The sequence below is a fragment of the Vanellus vanellus genome (assembly GCF_965231255.1).
Source record: "Vanellus vanellus genome assembly, chromosome: 19".
Classification (NCBI taxonomy): Eukaryota; Metazoa; Chordata; class Aves; order Charadriiformes; family Charadriidae; genus Vanellus; species Vanellus vanellus.
The window spans coordinates 3,353,802-3,375,516 of record NC_138924.1 but is presented as its reverse complement, the minus strand read 5'-3'; the positions used below and the strand labels follow the sequence as shown (position 1 = coordinate 3,375,516).

The 21,715-nt window shown below is 42.3% G+C and overlaps 1 protein-coding gene across 1 annotated transcript in view; it reads right to left on the bottom strand.

Annotated features, from left to right (window-relative positions):
- Nucleotides 1–21,715, bottom strand: part of CASTOR2 (cytosolic arginine sensor for mTORC1 subunit 2) — a 123,907-nt gene that overhangs the window by 57,870 nt on the left and 44,322 nt on the right. The window contains exon 2 of the mRNA XM_082493141.1: nt 353–423. Within this exon, the coding sequence (XP_082349267.1) occupies nt 353–423 (71 nt within the window). The remainder of the gene's footprint in view (nt 1–352; nt 424–21,715) is intronic.

The following is a 21,715-nucleotide window of genomic DNA, read 5'->3' as shown; positions in this document are numbered from 1 at the left end:
CGCAAGATGTGGTGTGCTTGTGGAGATTTGGGGACAAAGGCCAGCTCATTTTAATACAATGATATGCAGATGGTTTTGCTTTTTCAAATACGCTTAAGCTGCTCTTTAAGACTTGTGTGTGCTTTTCTCCTGGAATTAAAGTATATTCATATTCCATGTGTGAAACACCTTGCACAGCACAGCAGCAGAGACAGCATGCTTAAGTGATCAAAGCACCTTTCACAGCTCTACTATGAACACTGACAAACAGACCTGTTTTACAAACGCTTTGTTTATAATCTCAGCGAGAGATGACATGTTTTCCTCCTCCACCCCCAGGTGGGATACCGAAGTGGCACGCGCAGACACTTACCTAGGAAGCCCTCTTCATCCACAATGATGGTGTAGTCCTCTGGGGTTTCTGTGAGGCTGAAGAACTTGCACCTGGCAAAGGCAAACAGCAGGAGAACATGGTTAGCCACTAGACTGAGCAGAGCCTGGTCTTCCACCAAAAACGGAGGTCCTTTCCCATCCAAGCTGAACTGGAAGAAAGAGTCATGGTCTGGTGTTTATGGACAGGCCTGAGGCATTAACAGACCTGGATTTTATTCCTGGCTCAGCTACTTACACTGTGCGACCCACATTCCATGCTGCCCGCTTATGCACAATGGAGCTGGTAAAACACTTATTATTTTTATGACTTAGTTCTTAGTTACTTTTCTTAATTACCATATCCCTTAAGGCTTCCCATCACAGCCTGGGACCTGCAGTAGTGCACTGACACAGAGCAAAAGGCTTTGCTCAGTGACTTATCACTCCAACGCCCTCCAAAAGCCTTCCCATGGTTCACACGTGCGCCCATCTTCCCTGTTTGCCCACTGAAGTTTCTTGCCTTGTCAAGGCTTGACATCTAATATCTCAACGAAGCCCCACTATCTCTTCTTGCTATTTCAGAGGCTTTTCTCCACCAGCAGACAGCATTCCAATCCCCTTTGCTAGTCCTTGCCCCTTCCCTCAGTAGATGCCTCCCTTCCCTGGCAAGCTCCATGTGAAGAGACAAAGGGCAGTGCCATCGAACACACGAACACAAGGTCGAGCTTCCCGCCCCCACAATCTCCTATTGCCACTGTTCTGCTCTGTGCTCATCTTTTGACACCGCAGGCCATGAGCAGCACAGCCTCCCCATCTCATTCAGCACTGAGCACAATGTCACCTCTAACACAAGATACAAAACAAATGTGACATGGGATTCTTCCACTGTAGACACACAAACAAAAAAAGCCTCAGCCTTAAGGCTTAATACCACATATAGTTGAAAAGTTTTTTCCCTGACACACCAACATATGTACAGCAACATCTACTAAAAAAAAACCAACAAAACCCAACAGAACCCCACTTTCTCCAGCTTCTATCCAGTTGGTCCCCAGCAACAGCAGGAAGGTTTGCACGGCATTTGGCAAGCTCATGTTCACATTCAGCAGAGCATCACTTGTCAAGCATGAGCACAGCGCCGGCCAGCTCCCCGATCCATGCAGGGCTCCTGGCCCCTCCAGGAGAATACCAGAGCACATGGACTGTATTTGCCGCCCAAGCCACATGAGAATTTTTCTCTCTAGGAAGCTAAATTGGGTGCAACAGGAGGAGCCTCTGTCCATAAGGACCACAGAGCAGGATTTCACAGTTACACTGTAATACTATAAGATCTATCTGAGGCAACCTACAGAAAATATTTTAAGTACTGGAAAAAGAAAGACTGTTCTTAAGACTTCCAAATTTCACAGTGTGTTCACAGTATAATTCCTGCATGGAGCACAGTTCAGCAGGACTCAGCAACAAGGGACTACCAGAGCTTGTCAGCACTGCTGAGCACCCATGCCCCAAAGTCTTCAGGACTTCTGAAAGCCAGGAACTCCACACTGGTGGCTCAAGACACCGAAAAATTGAAGCATTCGCTTGATTAGAGAATCAGACTAAAAACTGGCTTGAGCATTCCTTTGACTGGCTGAAAAGAACAAAGATTGCAGCTATCCCCTCCAAAAACAACAGGGAGAAAAATGAGATGGCTGCTGCCCTCCCCCTCACCTCGTTAGAAAAAGTAGAAGAAACAACATGGAGCTCTACTAGTGATCTGCCATGTAACCAACAGGATTTCATGTAAATGGAAAGTATTAGACAACCTGCCTTTAGAGACTCATCCTGTTTTCCTGGAAGTATCCGTCATGACAATCAAGTATGACACTCTCTCCTAGCACAGACATATCACTATGAAATACAGAAGTGGCCCCACCACAACAGAAACCACAGCTTAATTATTTTGTGTCATTGGTAATAGCTACTGTGACATCCACATTTACTAACTCAACTCTCTCCAGGAATAGTGCCAAGAGAATCAGAAAACACTACCAGCCCAGATTTGTTACTCTTGCTTCTTAACTGCATAATGATGCTACCTGTGCGAGGGGTGATACAAGCTGGGTAAAAAGGACTTCTGGGATGCTGCTCCAGGTGGCTCCTGGGAGATATAAATATTTATTATTTAGTGGATTAATTTCCTGGAAAAGTCACTGGAATAAAATTCTTTGCTACTTATACCCCAGGGAGCCACATGCATGCTGACTAGGGATAAGCTAGTGGTCTTAAAGGAGGAAACATTAATATTGGGGAAAAAAAAACAAACAAACCAACACAAAACCACACCTTTCCTGATCTCCTGATCTGTGATGGCATTTATGAAGAAATTTCGTTCCAGAATAGTAATACACGTCTGTATGCAGACATTGACCCCAGCAGAAAAAGTCTAGTTATGACAGATGCCATTTTTTCTTAGCACACATCTAAGAGTGATGAAATTCAAGGGATACGTACAGATGAAATCCCATAATTGCTTGCTCAGAACACATGTCAAAACCTCACATCTTCATATACCAGCTCAAAGTCCAATCCCCACCTCGCTGCAATTCTGTAAAAGGTCAGCAGCATAGAGCAGCTGAATTTAAAAGCAGTCTCTTCACCAGCACAGAGAAGACCACTGGTTCTCGTGGTATACAGTCACTTTGTTCAAGCCAACGATGCGATCTTTTTCCCAGGGAAAAGCTAAAAATGAACACTTGGAATTGCAAACATTGTGTGATAAAATATGGCATGGAAAATTTTCTTACCCTTGCATGCTGCCAACACTCAAGTCCTCACCCTAAAACCTGTGCCTCAGCATAGATCTGTTCCACTGTGAGTGCAACTCAAAAATTGTCTTGAATCATCAATGACAGAAGGAACTCAATGTCATATTTCTCTCCTGCGTTATACTACACATGCCTCTTCCATTCAAGTTATTCCAATAATTTCTTTCCTCTTAAACCAGTTCTCAAGAAGCTGAATGCCAACAGCATCTTCTATTATCACGCCAAAGCCAAGAAAGAAAAAGAATTGCCCTTTAATCATTTTGAGACATCAGGCAAACAGTATTTCTCTAAGTACACGTGGAAAGCATATATATAAGAAGGCAATATTTTTAGTTTCCTAATCGCCAAACCTCGGATAGATTCTTCTGGATTTCTGCCTTCTTCGTGTTTCAGCACATTTCCACTTCAGCACTGTTGCTGACTTCAACTGCCTGACAACATATGTCTTTTTCTGGCAACGCAGCAAATGTAGACCAATCTATTATTAGATTAGATCTTTGAAACTGCAAAGCTTACACTGTGTATGGAAGTAATACCCAAGCTTGCACAGAGCAGGAAAGCATGTGTAGGATGCAGCAACAGCATCATTTCAGTTTGCAAACAGCACTCAAGTCTCCACCGGAGAAGAAAGCGGGCAGGAAAGTACACTGGTTGGCCTCATTTGCAGGTCCACACCAGAAGTGTCTCCTCAAGACATTTGGTGCCCAGGCCTGCCTAGATCCCAAGGGCGGTAACACCAGAATGAATGCGACTTCCTTGGTTCCGGGTCACACACGGCATATGTTTGTGCGAATACTAGTATGGGTCATGTGAAAGTTCAGCACAGACGATGGTCTTTAAGGAAGCCACAAGTCCTATCTTCTCATTTATAAGGAAAGTACTTAGTTAATTGTTGCCTAGGCAGGGTAAAGTGTTGCAAAGCTGTCTGTTCTGTGGAAAAGATCCTGCCTAGAAGCAGGTGGGCAGCTGGCCTCCCCACGTGTCAGAAACCACGGCTGAACACCATTCAAAAGCAACATAATGCCTAAAAGGCATTCAAATGCGACGTCTGGAAGTAACCCAAAAGTTTGCAAAGAAGAAGCTGAACTCAATGGGAATTAAGAAGCAGTAGCAGAAAGTTGATCTGAGTAAATATGAAAAACAATTTGTTGGGTGTTATTCCAGGCTGTTTTCTGATTTTAGATGAGAATGGATTTTTATGCTTCACTTTGTACATTATCATGACAATATATATTCTTAGTACAGAAAGACAGTCTCATGCTAATAATCTAATTCTTGGTGATCTTAACTTCTTTGCAGTTTTATAAATAATGACAAGAGGTGGATTCTAGTACGACATATTGTGAAATGTATTTAGGAAAGCAGTAAAGAACACTTGTGCTGTTAATGCGTTTTGACATATTTGTGTAACATGTTAAGTACTTTACACCATCTAATTACAAGACTATACAGTCAAATGGCACTGAAAATTGCAAACAGTGAAATGACTGGTGTTTTCTAAACAGCATGTTTGTTTGTTAGCCAAAACACTTTGCCATCTCTTTGGTGAGACTGATAAAACACAGCTTAGCTGAATTCCAAGACAAAAAAAAAGCCCCTTGCCAATAGGTGTCAGTTGACTTTCCACTCAACGCTCAGATCAGGAAGTGGTGGGTTCACCTTTCTTACGGTAACTTAATTCTGGAGCCTGGTATTAGAAGGCTGCTACCCTGTTAAAAAGAGCATTACCGTTCACATGAGCTGTTTAAACAAACCCCACACTATTGTTCTTACCGAGGGAAACACTAAAGATGTCACAGCACTGTTAGAAACGGTCAAAGGACAGCAGTAACATTCCAGTCATTAGTTGTGCTCAGATCTGGGATGGAGACATTAGCAAATACAATCAGGGACCGCCTAAAGAGTCACTGTGATAGCAGAGTTTGGTTCATTACAGAAAGTTAATCATTTTCAAAAACAACACAGAACAAAACTAACTGACTTGTGGCCAAGGAAAGCAAGTATTCACGAACAGACATAAATTCAGGGAAGTCCTACAGCCTGTACTATGCCAAAACTTCCAACATGATAACCACGACAGTCTTTTCTAATCCATAATAACAATAATGACAGTTTAAACTACAGATTACATTGTGTAAAGTTAACCCAGTCAACCCCTCTCCTTGCTACTTTTGTGTACCCGGGAAGTTATCTAAGCCATTATTTGGATTTTGAGACAACTGGGAGCAGAGTAATAAAAAAAATGATCAGCACCCTGAAGGAACAGAAATCAAGACAAAACACAAAAAGGATGACCTGCAATACAGAAAATAACTAAATAGATGTGGATGTGCTAAAGAAGATACTGATCTTAAGTACAGCTTACTGATAAAGCTGGGACACATGGCAAAAATAAACAAGGATTATTAAAAAAAAAATATGTCAGCTGGGTATCTACTGTATTTGCCTTCATTAAACCAGTGTCAAACCGTGGTTGAAGTCTTCATCAGAACAGTTCCATGTGGTCTGGACTACAAGAGCCCATGCAAATCAAATTACTGCTGCAAATGAAAGATTAGCAGTAGCTTGAAACAATACCAACTAGTAATTCTGATAGGATTTCTATTTTTCTGCAGCAGACTTGGTCAGTACAGACTTCCCAAGTCACAGATTAAACAAAGCTACAATATTCAAGAGTTATCCTGCAACATAACCACAGCAGATATTTTTTTGCTTCTATAAACATACACTTGGAGCTCGTTTTGTATGACTGGTAAAGCCCAAGTCATGATGTTTTCACTAGTAAAAGCACAGTGTTTGCAGTATTGCATTCTAAAACTGTTACTTGGGATACTAAAACATCCTTCCTTCATTTGTCATGACAGCATTTTTTTAATACTTCCTAAAAAACCAAAAAGCAACATGCAACTTGGCTGGTTTTTTTTCCCCTCTTCAACAGACTTCCACCATCATATTTAGGAAGATTCTGTAAGAAAATATGTTTTATCTTGACTTATGTGTAGAAATAAATTTTTGCCAAATGTGAAGAGAGAAGCCAAAACTACACTGAAGTGGTAGTAAGAAAATACTTTATGTGAAGAAACTAAGGCATGTTACACACTGGAATGGAGTGGAAAGCTTAGCTTAGTGAAGGAAACTATGTAAAAGATGAAAAGGTCCAAGTCCACCAAAGTGCACCTCCCTCATTTAAGCCACTACATCTGATGAATGTGAGCGGCACTGGTTTCCTATCCCAGCACAACTGCCAGCAGGCAAAGAGTCTGTGGTGCTTAGCAGAGATGTACTGCAGGAAATATAAATGCAGTTTAAGACCATGCAAGTGTTAATGAGCTCATCTATTATTTGTCCATTGAATGAGCTAAATACAGATATTTTTTCGTGTGGACTCAATGAGAACAATACACAAACCAATGCCTTTAGGTGTGGATGTACTGAAGTTACCACATCTTCTATACACAAGACTTGTCCTGAGCATGAATCTGTAGAATAATTTACTGACCTGATGTAATTAAAAGTTATTCTTAGTACAGATTTTTCTTCCCAGGTCATAAATTATTTCAAGTGAGCTCTGCTGTGCAATTTTCACTTGGAACATCACCACCTATATTAGTGAATGGGGCTCAGTCAAAAACCTGGATCTGAACTTTACTGCTCTGGCCAGTGCCCAGATGATGCAAGTGCCAGGTGCTTGGCAAGAGTCCTTCCTTCCACACACTGAGGAAAGTCACCCAGTTACCTCCAAATGGCTCACTTGCACTTTGGGACTCCAGCCTGCAAAGCACCATGTAAGCATCCTCAATGGGAAGGGTGCTCAGGGGTGCAAAGCACAAGGACAGGAGCCTGCAGCAGATCTGCACCCATGCTGCACCTCACTTCACACAACCACAGGGCGTCATTCTTTAGGTTTTAGCACTCTTACTGGATATTTAGGAGTACCGGATACTGGTGCTCATCAGGATTTAGTGGATACAACGTGTCTCTCTGGTGCTCAGAGAGGAAGCAGCTCTTGGTCTAAAAAAACATCAGTTATAGCAACATAATTTCAATTTTGCTGAAGTAATCTAAAAAAAATAATTAGAAAACGTAAAATGGAATTACCTCACCTCTACTTCTCATTCATCATTTTCTTTTGTCTTCTCTGCCACCTTACTTGCCAAAAAGGGGCAACAGAAGTTGAAGGAACAAATTCTTGATAAATCAAAACTAGGAACTCACTTCTTGTAGGTTCAAGTTGAAACACTTCCTTTTAGTTTTAATTGAAATAAAAAATTTCATGCCAGCAACAAACATGTCCTTGAAGACACTATTCCACTTTGACATAGCTGAAAGCCCCTCAAATATTAATTCCATAAAGAATCATCACTGGTTAATGCCTTCTGCTTGGGAAATGTTTATTTATCTTGGTGCCACAAATGACAAGGGGGATGGAAGAAACCAGCAGTCGTGGTTCAGAGTCACGGTTCAGAGTCGCAGACAGGAACAAGATCCTCCACTGATCTTAAAGGTAAAAAAATACTAGAATAAACCAGCAGTTAGATAGGTATGTATTCACGTTTCTACTCCTGCACTCCCTTCTCAGGCCTTTGAAACTGTCCTGTGTTTCACAGCACGTATGGCTGCCACATACACCTCGCTTATGCTGATCCTGGAACCGCAGGGTTCTCTCTCTGCCTTGCAGATGTTGTGTGCACTACGAGTGCTGCCGTTGGAGCAGGTTTAACAACCCCATCACATTAAGTGAGCCACCTTCCTCTTCTGCAGCCATAGATGAGTTGCACGGCATAGTGCATCTTGGAAAACTCATTTTTATCATGTGCTTAAGTAGGGAACAGAGTAAGGCATGAGAGAGGGCTGGAGGAGAGGAGAAATGACAGGAAAGAGATGCATTCGGCTAGGTTTAATTTTCGCAAATACTACTTGAACTTTCATTATGGGCAAAAAATTCAGGTGTCAGACTTGCTGATGGAACTAGCTGCTTTTCTACTTGAGAGCAGACATCTCTCCATGCTCTAACCACTGGAGACAGAAAACAGGAGAATTACTAGGTTCATCTTCTGTTATTCTCACAAACTTTGAGAACTGTTGCTTAGTACTGCCTGTGAGGTACTAGTTTTCTTTCCTGTGATCACACAGTAATTCTGAGCCCAAATTAAACAGCATAAGGTGAACATGAACAGAGTGAACTATATATCCTACAGTCCCTTGACTGTATGGAAAACATCAGCATGCTTGTTTGTAGGGAAACAGAGCCATAAAGTCAGTAACAGGTGCTCCTTCTCACTCAAAATAATTTCCTATTTTTCTCGTAGTACAAATTTGGCAACTTCAAGTTCTGCAAAAATAATAGTTTTTGGCTGATTTTGCCTACCTGTCTAGAAGTCAAAATCACCAGGCTGCTCTGATAAGGGCAGGCAGCAGACAAAGTTAAAGCCACAGCTTCCCTTACACCTTGGGATTTCTCAATGCATGGAACAAGGTGGTGGCGACTGGGTGCCTGGCTACAACCACAGGCAGCAACTTCACAGGGTCTTTGGTAGGACACCTGCTATTCAGCCCAGGAACACACTGGTGTGCATTGAGAGCTGTTTGGCATCTGGGTGATCAGCAGTGGGCACCTGCCAGGGGTCTGTACAGGCTGTTATGGCACAAGCCTTTCTGCAGCTCTGGTTCTACGGAGCTCAAGGCAAACTGAGCACAGCTGTTTCTTGACATTCAAACCAGCTTTAAAAGGCTTGCTGTCAAGCCTCTGAGGAGTATTTAAGAAACAGGACCTGCAGGGTCACTGGAGCCAACATGCCCAGAAACCCTTTCTGGGTGAGGAGCCCCGTGACACGGGCCAGGCGTGGAGCAAAGCCGGGAGCACCGAGTGCTTGTTGCCAGAGTCACAAGGTGTGAGACCAGCTCAGATACTCAACTCTTCCCAAGTCAACATTCATCCCGTGCTGTCCCTTTTTACCAAATGGTGCATAAATTTCTACTGATTCAGACGGTCTTACATAGCTTTAAGTAAACACTGATAGCGTGACAATCTGTTTGCATTGCAGGAGAAGCACTGAAGCATGTTTGCCACAAAGGCTGGTACAACACATCAGTGCTATCCCTGGTCTAGCAGGCAATCCTGCCAGATCACAAGTGCTCCCAGGATCTGCTTCCCCCCCCCCAACTGGTAACGCAAGTCAGGGTTGATGTTGAGCTTTCACTAGAAGGAGCCTCCCTCAGCTTGACTACAGCTCTGCTTGCAACTTGAGGAGTTCTACTTACAATATAAGATGAAATTAAGTGAATTCAAGCCAAGAAGTTTAGTGAATCCTGTCTTTCATGAGTTCATATCTTTCTGGTTATTGGGACATATAAGCAAAACCCAGTTGTAGGAAGGGGTCTTGTGTAGAGTTGATTTTGGGTCACTAAAGACTCTCCATTCCCCAAAAGGCAAAGTGCATAAAGAAAGCAGATTTTTGTTCTGAACAGAGAAAACATGGATGAGTAAGTCTTCCCCCAGCCCTCACTGTTGATTGACCTGTACCATATTATAGAAACTCAACTTGAAAAAGTGAACTTTCAGGAAAACCCATCTAATGCAAATTTGAATTTGGGAGGAAAACAAAACAAACCAAACAGTAACAAACTTGTAATGTTCATAGAAATATAACCAGAAAGAGTCAAAGATTTATTAACATGGTTTTCTGAGTTAAAAAGCAGCCATAGAAACATGTTTTTCATCCATGCAATTCACTGACCATAACCCAGTTAGTGGTTTGCACCAACTCTCTTCCCAACTCTTCTATCATCAACACCCGCTTCACTCAATGCAAAATAGGCAAAGGGCAAAACCAGAGGATATTTTTCTTTAGAGAAATCTGCCTTTAACATTATTATCTGAAGGAAGAGCAGTAGCATGTCTCTATATCACACAAGACTCCAATTAGGATTGTACTGCTCTGTCTGTATTCGCTTTTCATCATGCACTCTGGGCATATTTCTGTAGGTCCTGCCAGGGAGGTGCAGAGCTGCAGAGGACTACCAGGCCATTGTGCAGTCCCACAAAGCCAGGAGACTGGTTAAAAAAAAAATAAATTAATAAATTACTCACCACTCTTTACGTCAAATGGAAATACTTGGAGGCCTGGCACTAGATTAAATGAACAAAAGTCATGCTAAGGCAGAAGGTAAGCCACACACAAGTGAAAACACCAGACCCACATCTCTGCCCGCAGCAAGAAGTGGGTCTCTCCAGGAGCCAAAGCAGCACGGCAATGCCAGCATCAGGGGTATCAAAAGCCTTGAACATGGACTGGCCATGGCCGTACTAAGCACCATCAGGGTGCTGCCCATGCTATGCTGACCTACTGTAATCATTAGCGGGAAACATAATAACCATTAACATGTAGGAAGAGCAAGGACACCTGCTCTCAGCCCAGAGCACTTTAGGGAGAACAGAAAACTGCCTGCAGGGCCTCTGCGCTCATTCTCCTCTGTTAACCTAAAACCTGTATTTAAACAGATTTTCCCCCCCTCCTGTCCCTCACAAAAAAATTTATCAGGAACAGCTGTGAGAAGGGACTAAGACCCTAGCAGCATGAAAGTACCACAGCCCTCAGACCCAAGAGACGTGAGAGCAGCCGATAATAGAAAAAAACTTTAGAAAACTTTATCAAAAGATAAAGTAGCCTTAGATAACACGTTCCTCCAGTGATTACAGCCAACTACACGAGGACAGTCACAAAACAGGCTGTAATCACTAAGCCAGATCCTGTTTTAGAAGTGAAAGGACCCTGAGACTGGTTCCATTTCCAGCCTCCATGCTTGGTGGGATGGGAGCAGCTCTTTCCCAGTGCAAAGGCAGGCAGTAACACACCTCCTGGGTTACAGCATCCAGTCCCAAAGGCAGCAGACACATTTCCGTGTGCAAGGAGGTGAGCAGGGGAGGTTGTGGCCATTGCTACTGACCTAAGTCTACACAGCAGCAATGAAAGCTCTCTTCCCATTAGGCAAACCTATTAATTACATCAGGAATTATTTTAGTCCACTAATTTAGATTGCAATGGCTTTGGATTTACAAACAGGAAAATGAGACAAGACTCTTATCACTCTTTAAAAAAAAACAAACCAAAAAAAGCAACCCACACCAAAACTGCCAGTTATGTTACTAGCTCTGGAGACTCTAATCTAACACCTTGCTCCACACTGGTCCTGTGGGCCAGCTTATGACTCAGCTTCCATTCGTGACACAGGTCTAAAGCCATTCCTGTTGAAAAGTATAGGGATATAAAACCAAACCAAACCTCATCATATTCTCATTTATAGTGCTAATGGGAAATAAATGAGCATCTCAGGCATCACTTTGCTCATGTTTTATTGCTGTTCTTCCTTCTGCTTTTTTTTTTTTTTGAACCAACATATCAGAAACAAAGCAATAGCAAAAATGTTTGAAGCCCCAAACTTGCAAAAATCATAAAATTATTTGCAAAGATGAAACTACTATCTGATGCATAATGCAGTGCTGCCTGTACTAATTTTCTTCTCTGAGGACAATGGTAAAAGTGCACATCACTTCTTATTCAAGTCCTTTAATTTGTTCCTTTAGGTTTGATGCCCCCCCAAAGCATCTTTAACAATATTGTTTTGTCATTGTTAATGACAGGAAAGTAATTTTTCAAATCTCCATAGAGGGTCAATGAATGTTTATATCAAAATGGCAAGAGCCCTTTGCTTTGGGAGAGAATGCTGTAATCAAATCTCTGAAGGGGAAGTTGGAGCAGTAAATGAAAAGGAAGCTTACTTTGTGTGCATTGGAAAAGGATTCATTTATTATCTAACAGTTAACTAATTGATCCAGACACACCTTTTCCGCTTCTCTCTTTGCTATCCCAGCCCGCCAGCACTCTTAAAAGCCCATCTATTGTGAGCCAGCTTATCCACATGAGAAATGCAAAAGCAATTCTTTCCATTTGAAATAGCCCATCATTTATTTAAGCAGAAGGTAACCGTGCTTTAAAAACTTTTTCTTTACAGAAGTAACAGTATCCGCTGATCACTGTCAGAGCTGAACTTACTTTCAGCACAAGAAAGAGAGGTGGAGTACAATACAGAATTTTCCTTAACCACAAAATTATCTTCTACAAATCAGAAACTGAACTGAGAAACACATTACAGATGTGGGTGGGGGACCTAAGGTTTACGGTTGAAAACAGCATGATTTCATGTACAACAAAGGCTTGTGAGTACATTTTACCAACTGGATCCAGGAGGATTATCCTATGAGGACAATGTAAATGCTGTGAAAAAGAGTAAGGCGTTTCCTCCTCCCTTCCAAATCAAGCACCACACATCAGTACTGGCAAATTGGATTCTCTCTTATATTACTCCTTTAATGACCTCTACTGCAGAATATTGACTTTGAAATCGTACCAAAAATAAAATGCAATCAAGTTTTCATAAGTGCAGTGCTCCTGCACATCCAAACCCAAATATTTGGGGTACATAGTAGCTATTATTGTGTTCAGCCAAAACCCAATGATTATTTTGTGGACAACACTGAAAAACACAGACTGCAGAGCATATGCTTTTTATTTCAAAGATGGGAGAAACCCAGGCTCAACCCAACAGGGGCAAGAGGTTCTTACAATATTGCTCCAAGATACAAAGGAAGGAGGAAGAAACAGCAAAACTGTTGTGGACTGGAATTGATGAACTTGTTTCCCTGCAGGAACCATAAACACAATTTTCCCAGCATGGGACATAATAGTTCTCCCACAAATTACTAAAATATATTTCCAACGCTCAATATAGAAAGCTAGATGCACAAGAAATGTTTGCAGCTTCAATGCAGGCAGTAATTGAGAACATGTGTGGCAGGGGGATTGAAGGGGGAGGAGGAGAGCCAGCCGTACTCCATCGAAACAGAGCGGCAGGAGAAACACATTTCAGTCCTTGTCATTTTCAAAGACCTTCCGTTTGCAAGCGGGTCCAAAACCCCAGGTTATTACTGTGGAGCTGTCTGTGAGCCTGCATGTCAAACCCAAATTTAATGCACATTAACAATTTAAGAGCCATTGTTGAGCCTGAATAAAAAATAAAAAAAAATTACTTTCATCAACTTTCCCTTAAGCACAGAGAGTGGGTTTAGTTTCTTGTATGAATTAAGGACACATTTACAGGAAAAGCTACCTTAGACTTCTCTCTTTCTCCCAGGCTCTGCTTTTGGGTGCTACCCAATACGGGCATTAACTAACCCAGTGATGAACAAGAAAAGCAGTATTTCTGCATATTCTAGCTGACATTACGAGCAAAATAGGGTTGTAGATGTGGCTGTAGCCAGCTTTCCAAAAAGCTGTAGTTAAGGTGTTTACTGAATCTACCACACTCAGAGGGACTGAAAGGAAGCTTCATTTGCTTCATTTGCTAATGAAGCAAGAGGAAGCAGGTCTTATGCCAATTCTCTCTATTTTTTTTGGATAAAGTTCCCTATACACATAAGCAAAGGGGAAAATGCATTTCAAGAATTATTTTTTTTTGTTTTTAAAGCAAGTCAATACTGACAACCCACAAAATTTCAGCCTGAAAAATGCCACCCAGTATTATTTTTAACAATGCTCTTCCAAAACACTCTTCTAAATTGGTCTCTTCAGGCTGTGAAGAAAGAGCCCACAGTAACGGTAGAAGCATCAAACTTCTTCCCCGGCCTACCAGACCCAAGAAAAACGTGAGAAATTATTCAGCAAGTGAGCATTACATGGCTCAGATTGAATTCTGTAGTTTCTGAATATTGCCTCTGAAACCCAGCTGCCAGATTAACACCCAAAACAAAAACAAAAACCAGAGCTCCTGGAGAAGCCAGGATACTGATAATGCAGAGTAGGTCCCTGTTAGGGTCAAAACCATGGTCATGGCCAATCTTCCACAATCTCACAGACATTTCTTGTTGCTTGGTCACTCTGAAGGAACATTACAGCCACTCAATAGGGCCACCAGTACGAAAGGCGCCAAACAAGCTCAAAAGCAGCTCAAATCAGGGCCTCACATCAATACTCCAAAAGTCTCCAGAAATTAATGGAGTTACTAATTCCCTCTCTGTGTTCTGCAGCTTTGGATATGTTTGTTGACTACTTTAACTGGCTGCACTGTACCTGCAGCACTATTGTATTTGGCTTTTGATCCTTTCAAAGTTTCAGCACAAGAACTCTCTCATGCTGTCTGTACAGCACCCAGCACAATGAGGCTCAGACATTTCTAGAGAGCATGTGACACAAAAGCGTGCATTAGGAATACTGTTTGGTAAGGCTGTAAAGTTTGCTGGGTGATGGGAAAACAGCTGCTTAGAGCTGAGGATTCATAAACTCAATTTCCACCAAAAGATCTTATAATGCCTGGTGCCTGAGTAATAAGATGGCAGGTGAAATACGAAGTCAATAAATGGAAATTAAGGCTTACTGGGGGAAAATAATTTAAATTCTGAATGAAGAATGACAGGCTATAAATGAGCTATTACCACGCAGGAAAGAAATTTTAGAGTCACCACGGGCTGTTCTCCGAAAGGGTCCAGGCTTTCAAAGGAGCTGAGAGAACAGGAGTAATCGGGCAGGGAGGCAAGAACATCTCATTACCCCAAAGCACAAATCCAGCATATACCCAGCTGCCAAGTACTTCATGATCAAACCATCCCAAGGCTACCAAATGGGTTGGAATTCAGTTGGAAGAAACACAGAGAAGGGAATGAGGGTGATCCAAGGTGCGGACAACTGAACAGATGAGAACTGTTCAACTGCAAGAAGCGGGGACTCAGTGTGGGCTTACGGGAGAAGTTATTATAGAATGGTGATTAAAGAAGAATAATTCACTGTCTCACAATGGGTGAAAGTGGGGCATACAATGTAGTCATCTGATAGTACAAGTTTTCCATGTAAAAACCTGCATGATACTGTACATATATGAGAGAGGGATGGCAAGATAATAACACAAAAGCCAGTATGTGCAGGGAAGAGATGGGTTCAAGGAAGAAGAGTTCACTGGTGAGCATGGTGCCCTGAGGAAATCTTCCCTTTAGGACATCACTGATTCTTCTGGCTCTGGGAGGATGCTCCAGGGTACATACACAGGCCCTGTTTCACTTCCCTGAGCAGCACAATCTGTGCCATGGGAGACACAGCGCTAGGCAAGATGGCTCTTTGCTTTGACCAACCTTGTATTCCAAAGGATAGTACAGTTCAAAGCAAGGGTAAGACAGGAAGATACAGCATGAAATAAAACCCTGCAGATATCAATCCTCTTTTTTTTTTTTTTTTTATCTTTAGGAAGTACTTGTGCAATTCTAGCAATCTCCGACCACCTACCACCCTTCAGGTAACTGGTCTGATGGTCAAACAGCCCCAGAGGCAGTTGCAGAGCAATGCCCTCTGTCTGTCACTGCACCCTCTTGGTCCTTCTATCCACGTATCCTAGAGGGACTCTTCATGCTGACTTACCACTTTTGGGGAAATTTGTCAGCCCTTTCCCAGGGTGGGGAAGAGAGAATTACCACCACTAAGCCCAGTTAGCTGTCTGGCTAAAGTAAATCAGAGCCCACTGCCTCCAATGCAATCACAGACAAATTCACGTTTCAAATCCTGATTCTCAAATTCATACTTCCGAGTCCATATGTCAGGATGGGTAAAAGGGAAGCGTGAGCCAAAAGCCAGGTAAAGCCTGTTATCAAGGCATATCCTCTTCTGGCACAGCTCTCACAGTTACTAAATTTGTAAAGTTTTTTAGACAAGATGAACTGTGCTGGGGAATAGAACAGAATGGTATCAGGAAAAAAAGCATTTTAGCAATGTTTTAGAGGTTCCAGCTACCAGCGATCAGTGTTAGCTGTCTTCTTAGTCAAATTAAAAAGCATCTAAATAGCAGTGGTCTGTCTATGTTTTAAAGAGGCATTTAAAGTCTATGGGAACAAATACCATGCATTTAACATGCTGGGAAAACCCTTCCACAAGCAGATGTAGCAAGAAGTTAAGGTAGTTCTAAGTGAGAGCCTGAGGGCACAGACAACATCTTTCCATTTCCAATTGTCTTGGACTGGATAGGCATTTTGGAAGTGAAAGGAAATCCTGTGCCCCCAGGCAGGTTTCAATACTTTAACTAACAGATTTTCCCCTGCCTTACCCTCTTTGCTTTAAAATGTAGATGAATCAAGTGCAGACCCATTTTAAATACCACTTTGTATGAAATTCTAATCACTGTTTCAGTTTATGTTTTACTGCTTTGTTCATTCTCTGCTTCCCCACAGAGGAGAACAGAAAAGCAAAGAGGAGATATTTCGGTAACCGACAGCATCCATAAACATGTTCTCTGGAAGCAGCCAAAGATTTCAAAACAGCCAGGCCTTATGAAGACCCAACAGGCTGTAACCATCTATTTGCGTCCTGTCCTCACAAAGTGTTGTGCAGGATAAGTTAATACTTAGACTGAAAAAATTAAAGCACCAAAATAACAGCTGTCAGAGATTTACAGGAAATTAAAATTGTGAAATCACTAGCTGGGTTTAAAAAAACATAACAAGACTACACAATCTTCCTCTTGTAAGGGTTTGGGGAAGAATAAACACTCTCAGAAAAATACAAGGCCGCATCATCAAAAGACACCTCCAAAGTATGAGAAATTAATGAGTAATAGCCTTGGATCTTCCTATGCATACGTTTGTGTTGAGGCCTACCAAAACCAAAGAAGGGAAAGGCTGGGCAATACCAATATCCCCTCCATCCTAGGCAGCTGCCTAGGAAGAGTCCTGACTTCATTGTTCCTTCCAAGCAGCAAGTGGTCAAGTGGACATAACAGAAAATACACTGTTGGATGTTGATTTTAATTTTCATCAACAAAGAAGTTTAAACCATCAGATGACTCAAAATGTGAAGATGAGACACTTCCAGAGAGGTCCTGAGACACTTCAAGCACTTGTGACACCTGTGTGCTCATACCACACTGGCTGGGCTGAAAACCTTCAAAGGGACTGTCCCCCTGCTGTGGAAAAATGCAACCGGCTTAAGTGCACAAGTTTGTGACATCAAAAGTGTCCAACTTGGAAAGAAAACAAGTCAAAATCTCAGTAAGATGAGCCATTAATACAAAAGGCTCTTCTGTCACCTCAGTTCTGTACTTATTTTTTTAACTTGAGTACTTCAGCAATGTAAGATTCAGGGATAACAGACCTCTGTAGAACATAAAGTATCTATAGATCTAAGGGAAAGCACAGTCCTGTGAACAAAAGGATATGCTTGATGTATGTTAACAATCTGTTTCCACTCAAATCAGGATTTAAAACACACTTTACAGATGCAAATAAGTGTTCATATTCATCACCAGCACGAGTACTTTCTGCCAATGGTATTTTAAAATGCTTTCAAGCATGATAAGACAAAGGCTTATTCGTTCACCTGCGTGAAAAAGCTAAATTTTGCTTAATGCTTCCTGAAGAGTTCAACAAAAAGTTTTTTCTACTGAGGAACCTAAATCAGGATAAATTACAAAAACATCAGGTGAGATGCAGCCCTGGACTTTGGGTAGTATAACACAAGATGCAAAGATATCAATGAAAGCTCATAGCCTGACTCACCTAATACGATTCTCCCTTCTCCAGAGCTGTCAAATACCTGTGCTTAGCACCATCAGAAAGCTCTCTCTTAAAAATATATTTAGGTGACAGAAAACACTTTAATATCCTCAAGGAAGATAAAAAACTAAGTACAATGTTGAACTAAGACAATCACAGGTGGAATAAGAACTAGAGAACACAAACTATTGCTAGGCTGTGAGTGGACCTGATAGAGAACTGCTAAATTACTGTTGTCAAGGAACAAAAGAAAAGACTCTTAGAAAGGCACAATGCCATCTGGCTCCATTTTGCTGCTTTTCACAAGTAGACCTCAAAGCACTTTCTTTAGAAAGTTAGTATCAATATCAGGTTTTATTGCATCTCAGCTTCACAGGACAAAGCACAAAAGTACTAATTCTCTCTGGCCTCACACAGCCCGGACAGGTCTGAACAGTGTCCTTCCAGCAAGTCTTCGAGTAGAATAAACAGTTCGTAACAGTTAAAGAACATTTTTAACCTATGCTGAGAATAAAGGGAGCACAGCCTTCGGCAGTATACAAGATTTTGCTTTCAAGCCAAGACTTTGCTTTTTTCATAGCAGAAAGAAACAGGAACAAAACCACCAGGTATTGCTGCCTGCACGCTCTACGCAGCGAGAAAGCAATGAGGAGATGAGAAAGCAGCACGATCCCACAGGACAGCAGGATCTGACCCAAACCACCAGCATCCTGACTTCCTCATCCACAGATCAATCCACATAATGGCATAAAAGCTGGAAAAGGAAGTAATGACCTGAAAAATAAAATTTAGTCCTATACAGAAGATGAATATGAATAAGATTTTTTTGAGTGTGACTACACTTCATTTGCTCTGACCTGGTGCACAGGTCTCCAGCAGGATGTGGCCTCTAGTAACCAGACATCTCCAGCAGCAGTTTCAGGAGGTTTCTGTGAAAACACGATGCCTGTGCTCCTGTCCCAGATACCACTTGGAAGACTTGTAAGAAAACAGCCCGGAACCAGGACTTCAGTGCTATGGGGAATAGAGGGTGCAGGACAGTCTGGGAAGGGTACATCTCTCTCTCAATATGGACAACTTCTGTTTTGCTGAGTCCGAGGCTTTACTGTCGAGCTCATGCTTTGAGATACAGTCTGCAGGCTTTGTTCTGGCAGCAATTAATTGGCTTAGTCACCATTTTTTTCCTGCTGTCGTTGACCTATGTCAGTAAGTAAACAACATGGGCTTTTTGATCAGACAAAAAGTGAGGGGGTGGAAGCTGCTCAAAGAACAGAAAACAATCATAAATGAACCTCTGATCTTAGAGGCTGTAATAAATCAAGAGGGGGAGCAACAGAAAAGGTGCTAGGAAACCCACTGGTTACTGCACAAGCTTTTCTTCACTCAGTGCCAAGATTCAAATCCCACTGGAAGGTTAGGAACAAAACAGCCTTCTCCACAGCTATGATAGCGTGCCCAGTTGCCAAGCCAAGAGTAGTCTTCATTATTCTGGTTCAAGATACTGCACTAATGTACCTACATTACCATAGATAAGACCTCAGACTCCACTATGTCCATCTTAGTCCAAATCTAGAGCATTGGCTATTCTTCTTGATCCAGGATAGCTCAATACGCAATTCTGGTCTATTCTGCCCCACCCTTCTCCCACTGCTTAAGCCCTGGCGAGCAGCCCTTCCTTCCCCACCACCTTCACTGGGGGGATATTTTCATATATCTGTACAATTAAAATTTCCTTGAGTAGCAACAAAAGCAAAACTAACAAAGACATAATTGAGTAGTTGTGTATTAAATGAACTAGATCACCACATTGTATTTTTCCTTGCAGGTTATTTCAGATTCACTTACACAGCCCTTCATAAAGGCCTGCTGAAGATATCAATCAAGCTTCCTAATGCAGAATGACTGATTTCTCTGGCCATCAAGAATACATTTATATCTCAAAGAACTGAATAAATCCAACAGAGGGAAGGTACCATTCATTTATTTGCCAGCACATTCTTTGCTGTTTTGCCTTTTGCTCCTTTGCTAAAATAAGTACTTCCATGAATCGCAGAATGATCCTCTGACACACAAAGCAGTTGAATCCTATCACATCGAAGAGTCCAAACAGCATTTTGCACCATAAACACCAATTTCACCCATGGATTTAGGTGCTATTCAGTGCTAGTGTGGGATCAAGAGTCTGGTCCATGACGGAGCTGTGAGAAGACTGGTAGGCATGTCTATGCACTGCTGTCTCCTGCAGATCTGGCGCAGCAACATGAATGTTTTGGGAATGTGAGTTTTTAATTGCTATCTTCCCTATAACTGCATTTCACTGTTTAATCTCAATAGAGGGTTGAGATGCCCAAGAGGTATTTAGAGAAATTGTGCATGTGCTCTAGCAGATGAAGCATGATCCAGGGTCACACACCTAGGTGTTCCTCCAGTTACATGGCAGCCGCCAAGAGCAGAGACATGGCTGTAAGCCAGGGATCTGCCTTGCAGGTAGACAGGGCCAAGCCATGAGTCACTGAAGCTGCCCGGCATGGAAGAGGAGCAGTGACCTACTGAAGGAACTAAGATCTTAATAAAATCAGAAGTTCTGCTTTTTTTCTTGCTGTTCAATTGCTCAGCAATAAGCAGAGCATGGAAGAGATATCACTCTCTTCCCAAAGACAGGGCAGGGAAGACATGGGAAAGTAGTACTGACAGATCCCCTATTTTGGGTCTAGTTTTAAAGAGAAAGGCAGTTTTAATGCAAACACACTATGTCACTTGTCCCTTCCACATAACTTTTTGACCTATTGGCTAATTTCTCTTAAATGTCAGAGTTGGAGATTTCAAAGTTACTAAATTGATATAAGGCTCATTAAAGTGAATACTAGATAGAAGAGGAAAGCCTGTCTGCTGCAGCACTGAGGGAAAAGCCATAATGCAAGCACAAATCTTATTAGACAGCAAAGAATCCACAAGGGGCATGTTCTGACCGCAGGAAACCTCAAAGCTCACACCGTGCTAGACTCCAGAGAGTCTCGTTCCAAGAGAAAGCAAGAGAAAACCAGCTTTGCTAGTTTGGTTGCTCGTTTTCATCAGAGACGTGCAGCCTGGGCATGCTTTGCGAGGCAGAGTCCTAGTTGTTTTAGAAATCCCACGTAAAGCTGTGGCGTTTCTTTATATCAAGTGCCTGAAGGGGTTGGAAAACCCAGTGGTATCTCCAGCCGAGGGAAGAGCACATGGACAGCTGCACTGCTGGGAGAAAGCTGTTCCAGTGCCTGAGCTGGGGACATAAATACATTAATGCCACCACCCCAGATGGGCATCAGACCTGACCCAAACCCAGCAGCCTACACACAGGCACCTGGATGTCCACATAAGAAATACGGTCTATCTCTGTGCTTGCTCTGGGGAGGCTGTCATGACTGAGGGGCATCTCTGGCAAAGGACAGGGCTCAGCTAACCCTCCTGCCCTGCCAGGTCACAGCAGGCCTAGCTTCCCTCCTGGAGCTCCTCGTTCAGTTTGGAAGAAGCTCTCCTCTGCTAAGAAGCAGGGGGACCCAAAGCCAGCTCTGTGATTTTGGAGAAGGCAAGCCTGAGTCTGAGTTTTTGAAGGTTGACTACTGGCAAACTTCCATTAAAGCAGTCTAAAAGTTTTCAGTTACCTCAACATCTGCCTGTATAAATATAACATTTCTCTCAAAGTCAACAGTGGTCTGTTTTTATCTTCACTATCCTTTGATGTCATTGCCCAGAGGGCTGGAAATGCTACTTAGCAGCATCACCACAAAAGCGGAGGTAGCAGGATCTTCTGCATCAATAGCTGATGACTCAGGAATCCAATATAATTCAGCCTTCACTTTCAGCTGTTTCCGTTACCTGGATTTTCACCACACTGCAAAACCTGTATAGAGTGCTTAGTATCTTCTCCTTAGAAATGGCCATCTGTTTACCCTGACATGGTTGAGTTAATTTCAGGTTTCAGCATTGCGCATTA